Source organism: Ornithodoros turicata, chromosome 7 (assembly GCF_037126465.1).
Source record: "Ornithodoros turicata isolate Travis chromosome 7, ASM3712646v1, whole genome shotgun sequence".
Lineage (NCBI taxonomy): Eukaryota > Metazoa > Arthropoda > Arachnida > Ixodida > Argasidae > Ornithodoros > Ornithodoros turicata.
Window position 1 is genome coordinate 40652851 of NC_088207.1, and position 9205 is coordinate 40662055.

Below are 9205 nucleotides of genomic sequence, written 5' to 3' on the forward strand. Positions count from 1 at the left end.
TCGTGTGAGGAATTACTATGTGTGACCGCCAAGTTCCACTTTTTTCGTGCTGCCGTTTTGCAATGAAACTTGACGCCCGTTCGGCTGGTACAAGGTGTTGTCATATTGTACTACACAGAGTTCTGCTGATGATGTCTGGGTACAGCATGAACCTGGAAGACTATATACTTTCAGCGAAAAACGCGACAAGCCGATAAAGACTGCACAGTCCTTCGCCACTTTTTCCCTACAGTGTTTCTAAAAAGAGCTATACAATAATTGGAACCGCATGCAAATGGAATACGTATTTCTTATGTGGCTTCAAAGTTCTCTACGTGATAGTATGAAATGTGTGCACATATGTACCTTCCATTTACTCCCTTTTGCCTCCGTCGTGTAATAATGAAATGCCTGCCACCCACTGCGAAATGACATCCACGAGCGCGGAAAGAGACAATAGTAATACATATAATAAAAAGGAAAATTTAATAAAAAAGGAAAACAACAAGGAAAAAACAAGATACCCCCGAATATACAAAACACCAACAAAAGTCGGCCTATACGAACTCCCTGTTCCCCACTTCTTCCTGCTGTCCTCTCTCCATCTGTCCACATCTGTACGACACTTATAGCCACAGTTGTTTCGCGGCGCTAACACGGAACTTTAAAAAAGTCCGTCTCTGCCTTTCGCAGTGCAGTCTTCCCCCCTTCATACTTTTAATTGTTACCCAAGCAGCACAACATCTTGGCCCAGTATTGGTCCAATATTGGCAATAGAGGCCCAATATTGGTCCAGTCTTGGACCAATACTGGGCCGGTATTGCCAATATTGAACTAATATTGTGCCGTTATTGCCAATACTGGACCAATACTGTGCCGGTATTGCCAATATTATACCAATATTGGGCCAAGATGTTGAGCTACTTGGGTAGCTTTGGTTGAAAAGTGCCGTGCCCAATGCCTAAACAAAAACACATTTATGTATTACATATTATTTGCACGTATTACACGTATTTTCGCTCGCAGATGAGCACTTTCCTCACAAGAAAATCATTTAGCCATAATTCTTGGACTTTTTTATTTGCATCCCCGTTGTGTGCTTGAGGATTTCATGAGAAACTACATAGTCCACTAGACGATATACTGCTCATTATGTCGAAGTATGGACTGTGCCCTATTCTATAATAATGCCTGGGACGTTTCTTATTTCAGCTAGCGACCAGTGGGGAAGCTGGTACGACGGTCCGCTGGAGTCAACCCGCCTGGGGGCCAGACCGGTGGCATCGTCCTCGCTTGGTTTTCCGATCTCGAACAACGTTTAAAGGTCCACTCAGCTGGAAACGACGGCGGACAGAGACATGGGACGAACATTTTTATTCTTCCTCTGTTGTTTCCGAGCATATAAGAGTTCTTCTGTTCATCCTTTGTATAACTTCCAACAATCAATCTTCTGCCCGTCGCATTCATTGTCCCGTTATGGGATGTCCAATTCAGCACGAAGTTCTCATTGTGATAACATTGAGTTGCCAGCAGGATTTATCGTGTGATGTTCTATGGACGGCGAAAGCAATGACAGCAACAAGGCGCAGCTTACGGAATGTCTCGAAATATTGTATCGTCTCTGACGTCACACAAAGGCACGAGAGCTAATCATAGAAAAGTCACGGAGAAAAAAAAAATGCCGATAGCAGTGAAGAAACTGACAAACATTAATCCTAAAGCGGTTTGCCTCATATTATGGAGCTCAATTGCTATCCCTCAGATGACACACCTGTTTGGAAAACAAAAACAAAAATGGCTGCGTCTTCGGGGTCATTGTGCCAAACCAACACCACCTAGATATCACAAGACCTGCGCCCTATAACGTCACGCAAGGAGGCCTGCGTGAGCTTTGCGAGCTGCTTTGAGCTTTTCTCTTGTTAGCTCTTTCGTTGACGTCCTCCCAGTGCCAGGTATAGTGCGCCAGGCCTTCTGCTATCTAGGAGGTGTTGGCCAAACGCGTTTCAGCGCTGTATCTTCCAGAGCCATCGCTGACGAAAATTTTTTGATCACATCGTCCTGGAAAGTTACTGACAGACCCACAGCGTGATAGGCTATCTTTTAACGTGTCGTCAAATTATTTTGTGCTGGTGTCACCAACAGGAGGGCGCACTCTTAGAACAGAGCTTCACCGCCAAACGGTGTTCCCTGCCGAGCATCTTTCCGAATAACACACATACTATTTGTGACACTCGTGCTGTTATGGTAGTTGTCACAAAAAGGCGTACGAGCTGCGTTTTCCACAAATCCGGAGTGATATCGAGGTTGTTCTGTGCAGCTGTTGACCTTTAGCGTGCGCTGTTGTGAAGTTCTTTTTTACGTTGTAGTGACTGTGTTTGGAAATCGTAGTCTGACCGTTTCGCAGTGATTGATCGGTGGTTAGTGATGTATTGAGGGGACGAGGTGCGATTCAAAGTACGAAGAATCAAACCGTGTTTCCTTGTGCGTCTTGCCTCTTAGCGCACGCTGTGTTTGGACTGGAAAGGAGCGAGAGTGCTGGCAACTCTGTCCTATGTACATACACAGTTCATTCCCCGGAGTAGCGTGCTCAGTTGTGGCGAATTCGTGTGGTCACTTCGTTGCAACTTTTTGTTTTTGTTTTTTTTTTTTTTTTTTTTTTTGCCAGATCCCGCCCGGTCTCGAGAGTTCTGCCAGATCTCGCATGTTCGCGTGCCGCAAAATCGCGTGCCGCAAGCACCAGAAATTTGCGAGCTAGCACTTTTTCCGCCCGACCTCGAAGTGACCGGGCAGCGGATTGCCCAACTATATCTGCTATCGTCACATCTGCATCGCGAAGGTGGCGAGGGCCCTTATTGGCCCACACGTCGAAGTTCACGTGGGTTAGCAGACGACGGAACCCGAAGACGCGCGACCGCGATGCCGCTAGCGTGATCCAAGCATCTAAAACCGCTAGATTCCTGTGGCGCTCAATGTTCGGCTGACAGCGGTCACGTGATCTAGCCACGGGCGCCGACCTAGCAACTTCCGAGCGCTAGGTCATGTTGCCACGAAACGACCACCCGAATTCGCTATTCGTGTGTTTTTCTTTGTCGTATCAACGGGCTTCCTACAAAACGACTGGTCGTGTGGTATGTATCTTCGAAGACGCATATCAGAGACTCACAAATGTGTTCACAGAAGTCGCTCTATTTTTCTGTGGAGGTTATTAATGGTACATGTACCTCTCTGCGTGGTGCACTTTTACGAAACGGTGTAGTGTTAGACTTCCTCTCCCGTGTACCTCATTGTACATCAGATGCCCCCTTTTGGCTCCCACGCGAAAAATCAAACGTCAATTGTATCTGCTTCGGCAATGGCTTCTATCGTTCTGACTGTTCGTGGTTTTTTTTTTAAAAACAATTTATAATGATCGAGCGCAAACATGCTAAAGTGTGAAAATGTCACTTAGTGTATTACCTCCTGAACACTGTATTCTCGTGTTTTTATTGCTCTCGTTAATGTCTTGCCTTTGACCACAGATATCAAGTTCTTGTTCTGTTCACAAGGAGCTTGAACATTTGAGGGGTTCATTTTTGTTATTTTCTCCAATAGAAAAAAAAAAGAAAGAAAAGACGGAAGACTTACATGTACTACTTCATGAAGTGCTCATCGAACCACGTCGATATCAAAATGCAGGAAGGAACTTTGCGACGTATGAACGAATGGTTGACTCTGTAGGCGCGCAAGAATGCAAAGTGGCGTTAAAGGAGCAGTGAAAGATTCCTGACTGATTGAGCTATTTAAAAAAATATGGAGACGTGAGGACAGACAAAGTCGGGTCAGGCTACTCCAGAACTCGTAAATGAAAAAGATAGTAGAAAAATCAACCTCAATATGACCAACAGGAATTTAAAATAAATCCATAGATTTCATAATTAAGTGTGCTGACACAAAAACAGCGGTCGTAGGTGACCTGCGGAACGTGTGGGGACAATTTGCCCCGAGAACGGCACTCTAGAAGCCTCTCAACTCCTTGAAAGGGCACGTAAGAGAATGAGCGCGGTTGAACGTCACTCTGTGACTCAGGGGCACCTGATGGGCGGGCCCAGAGCCGTTTTGGGGGAGTTTGACCATTCTTCGATGTTTTGCCGCTTCGTCGGTGGAGCCTGTTTGGATGTGACAGTCATTGTTGCGCCTTCGGAAAAGCCTGAATCCAAGCGGAAGCCGTCCGGAAGCCGCTTCTTTGATCCGCGCCATTTTGATGCAGCCGGTCAGCTGATCGATATGTGCTTTGTCGCGTCCGGAACCGCCGGTTTGCGGCCCACAGCCACCTGTCATATCCGGGGCCTGGTCGCCAGTAACTGCGATATTTTAAGGCGGAGGGCTCTCGAGGGACGACACGTGCACGTGTCTTCTCTCATTGGACCGTAATAAACGACACTTTGCATTAATATAGCGTCGGCTTTCTTTTTTTTTTTTTTACGGACCTGCGTTAGTCGTGACGTTGCCCGCCTTGCGAGGCCGACTACGGCAAGCAGTTACACCACCACCACCACCACCACCATAGCGTCGGTGACCCGCTGGGGGTGGGCCAACAATAGAGTATGGCGAGGGGGGACGTTCAATAGTGACGTCACATGGTATGCTTCAAGTTGTGCTCCTCCAAATGGCCAGACTCTCCCTATAAGCGGCTCTGGGAGTGCCGATCAGGTGGCGCCCTCGCGGCTGGTCGCTATTCTTACGTCACAGCTGTGTGCTGCTTACGTCACGGCACAGGTCCTGCCGCACCTCCAAGGTAACGCCGCTCCGTGGGTGGTGGTCTTTCCGGGTGTTTCTCGTGAATTTAATTTAGCGCTAGGATATCTACTCTCTAGTATATATCATCTACTGTGCTGGTTTAATAAAACAAATTATAATGAAATTTATTTTGCTGTATTCTTAACTATTAAATATACTAATTAAATTGTAAGTGTTTAAGCTTGAAGACAATGTCCAGCGAAAATATTTTGCATGCTTTTAGACTTCTTCATTAATTTCTCAGTTTTCGACCTCCCGTAAATGCCTGTTCACTGCTCCTTTAAGTGTGTCACTGTGGCTTGCAGCTTGCAATGTTGCTTATGTTTGGTTTTCTGGGTGAGAAGAAAAATCTAGCTCTCTATCTCCTTTTCCTTCTTTCCGTTTTTTGTACTATGTACTGCGTTTTCCGCATCCTTGAGGATGGAAACAGCCTGCAGACAGCAGCGCATGATGTCGAAAACGAATAGGTATCGACGTATCACACCAACAGGAAGTTACTTAGGACCTCAGTAATCGAAAAGCAAGTCACCTAAGAACACGCCAGAGGGTCAAAGTTCAACCATACTTCCGATCTATAGATGCGCTGACAGCTGACTTCAGCTTCGGATAAGACAGACAACATGAAGTGTATGTGTGTCTGTTGCTCACGTAGTACTATGCCTTATTAGCGTTGCCTATGTTAGTATACTAATCCTGTAAAACTGCAGCTCCCATTAACTCGGTCCCAGCCTCTTCCGACTTGAATGCCCAAGTACCGTCGCGTTGATGCTCACACATATGTATCGGTATTCATCACTTTCCGGGACGCCAGTCGCGTCCATACCTGCATCAATTATCCCATAACGTACGTATGATGTACCATAACATATAAAAATGTGTTCAACACCTAGTGATAATTTGCGTCGTTGTTGCGAAGACGTTACTTGGAACCATGAGCATGAAAGTCTTCTGTACAGAACCTATTGAACGATGAATAAAAATGGAAATATGGCTTTATATTGGTTTTCAGTCTGGGTTGTTACAGACGACGTCATTTTGTAGTCGTGTATCCTAATTACGACATGTCTAGGCACCGTGATGTGATGTGATAAGATAGACTTGGGGAAAAAACGGGGATTTAAATCGCGACAAAGTCAGACTGGGTACCCCAGACCACATAACCGCTCTTAGTTGAAATAAATATAAAAAAGAAGAAGAAATGCAGGAAACCCAGTAGTTGAGCGGCGGGAGACAAACATCCTGAACTAGTGGGAACACTTGTCACAAACGAGGGACCAGAAAGTCTCACAAAATGTCAATCAGATGCGTTTCTTGAAGGAAACGTATTCAATGCAGCCGCTTGATGATTGAATGGCTGAGGACCCAGGAGCTTTACAAGGTCAAATGGCCGGGCGTCCAGTAAAGCCAGACTTGCTTCTAGTGTCCTGCGATGTTTGTTTCCATTGGCTGTTATACTTAGCTGCATGAGTCTACACGTGGAGGAAGGAAACACAGGGAATTATCAAGGAGGATATACTGCTGGTGTGGAAGGGGGCGTACTCTATGTGAAGCCAACGCGACGCCATCTTACCAGGGGCAAAACGTAGAGCCGTGCTGCCGGATTGCGAGCATTTGGCTCGAGTACTGCATACGGATGCCCAAAGCATACCCAGGAAGCGCAAAGTGTAAGTGCACAGGAATGGTCAGGAACAATACATGTTTCCCTCCGCCGTAGAGTCTGAGCTGTTCGGCTTGTTGTCGGCCGCCCGGATAGCCTCAGCTCTCCGTGCAGGCGGCAACCCCTGAATCTCCGCTGATTAATTAACAGGTGAGCAGCCGTTATAACGCGCATTCCTTGGTAACTGAACCGATCATTCATCTTGAATTATAGGGCAAAAGGAAGTGGCCTGCCCCTGTCTTCACCGCTGCTTAGAGGGAGGTATAGTACGCCGCCACTCCAGCTAGTATATATATATAGATACTCATGGAACGATGAGACAGCACCAGAGGGCACGTGCTTCACCGTGTTTGCGGCTCGTCAGCTCTGGGTAGCAGCGCATCGTTCGGAATTGGCAAACCAGGGGTTGCTCAGCGAGCGATATACACCTGGGAGGGTGACTGAGCACTCCTCAATGCCACAGTGCAAGCCAGTGAATTATAATGAGGAAAAAAAAGCCATTAAAGGAACAAGTAAATGACACCAGACGTGTTTGAAATTTAAAATTACAGATTAAGATGGCTTTTATGGCTGCACGCAGAGAAACAGATACTCATGGAACGATGCGACAGCACCAGAGGACACGTGCTCGCCGTGTTTGCGGCTCGTCAGCTCTGGGTAGCTGTGCATCGTTCGGAATTGGCAAACCAGGGGTAGCTCAGCGAGCGATATACACCTGGGAGGGTGACTGAGCACTCCACAATGCCACAGTGCAAGTCAGTGAATGATAACGAGGGAAAAATATATATATATATATATTGAAACGTTGGATTTGGGTCGGACGGCTACGTAATTATAGTGAACGTTGAGATAAATGGGAGACAGAAGACGAAAGTAGGGGAAGTAACAAAAAAGGGTTTATTAAAACTTAAAAGCCATAAAAGTTAGGGGTGATGTCTACGTTACGGCGGAAGCTCCGCCTTCTTCGGGACGAAGTAGCTAAATGGGATACATATATATATATATATATATAATGCAGGGGAAAAAAAGAGGGGTGTTTTTTGCCCCTTTTTTTTGCATTATAATTCACTCACTTGCACTGTGGCATTGAGGAGTGCTCAGTGCTCAGTCGCCCTCCCAGGTGTATATCGCTAGGGATTGCCAATCCCGAACGGTGCGCAGCTACCCAGAGCTGACGAGCCGCAAACACGGCGAAACACGTGTCCTCTGGTGCTGTCGCATCGTTCCATGAGTATAGTATCTATATTTATATATATATATATATATATATATATATTCCATTTATAAATAATAATATAATATAATATATATATATATATATATACAAGTCAACAAACGGAGGTTCAGACGGCCACGAAACGTTATAGGTGAAAGAGAAAAAGAAAAATAAGACTTGGGCGGAAGTTTAGGATGAATTAAAACATAAGAAATTTATTATAATTTTAAGGGGAAATTAATTAAACAATTCTAGGGTCAACGTTTCGGCGGAGGCTCCGCCTTCTTCTGGACAAGTTGCTGTCCTCAGTCGCAGTTGCTTATAAAGGGTATTCCTGACGTCATCGTAGTGTCCCTTGGCTGGGCTGCAGTCGAGAAGATTCTCGAAGGTCGTGATCGGGATGATGTCATCGGTCCGGGGATTGTCTTAGTCGGGTGATATATATATATATATATATATATATATATATATATATATCCTCCTTGGGAAATCTTCCCCCTGAGCGTTAGCCGTGACGATGCCCACGTCTGTGAGGCCGACAACGGCGACCTCTTTCAGCAATACCAGCTACAGAAGCATATACCGTGGACATCATCACATATGATTAGTGATTGGGGAGGTACGGGGTTCGAATCCCGATGCAGGCTGTGCTGTCTGGGTGATTCTCCTGGGGTTTCCTCAGATTTTTTTCCCCTCAGCTTTCAGACATATATCTGCACAGTTCCCTTAGAAGCCGGCCCAGGACGCACATTCCCCCAGTCGTGACGTTGTCCACCTCTGTGAGGCCGACAACGGCGAGCCCTTTCACCACGACCACCACCGGTATTCGGGTGTTTTCTCAATTTTCTAAACGGCATGCCGTTGAGTCAGTTACTCTGTGTCGAACCTCCATGTGCCAGATTCAAAATTCTCAGTGAAATTACAGCTCTGTCATATATTTTATAATGACCTATAATTCCCTTCTGGACATCGATAGCATGTCACGAAATATTTTGAGGAGACAACTCAAATGGCAGTTAGAAAACATCGGCGTACTTTTTTTTTAGTTCACTTTTACGTGGACTTGGCTCATTTAGAAAACAGAGCTCTTCACTTATTTTCAGCTGTGTACTGAACCGGTATTAATCCACATAAGCCGGCTCGAACCGTTACCTTTCAGCTCCGGAACTGAACCTGAGCCGGTCAAAAATGTGTGAATTTGAACCTGAACGTTGGACCCATCAAAAGATTTCGGGTCGACGGTGCAAAACCGTCCGCGTTGCACAAGTGTATACACTTCTAGCCCACAAAACGACTTATCTGCATACATTGATGACAATTGTACGTATGCAAAGCACGCCATTTATTCACAGCAACGATGCACACAGAAACGGACAAGGATAAACGCAGCGCACTAGTAAGATTTTATAATTGTGGTAATGTAAATCGCATATTCTCTCGTTCACAGTCACTACAAGCAGTGACATAGCCAGAAAAACTTTTTTTTTGAAGGGGGGGGGGGGAGGGTTCTATGGGATGTTCACAAGGGGGGCGGGGTCTGACCCCCTCGTTTCCCTCTCCCAACCCCCTAACCCCCT

The 9205-nt window shown here is 45.9% G+C and overlaps 1 protein-coding gene across 1 annotated transcript in view; it reads left to right on the forward strand.

Moving 5' to 3' along the window:
- The window catches only part of LOC135399880 (uncharacterized), an 85991-nt gene extending 80246 nt beyond the window's left edge, over positions 1-5745 (forward strand). Inside the window, exon 4 of the mRNA XM_064631614.1 lies at positions 1192-5745. Coding sequence (XP_064487684.1) covers positions 1192-1301 — 110 coding nt within the window. The 3' untranslated portion in view covers positions 1302-5745. The remainder of the gene's footprint in view (positions 1-1191) is intronic.
- The last annotated feature ends 3460 nt before the right edge of the window (positions 5746-9205 follow it).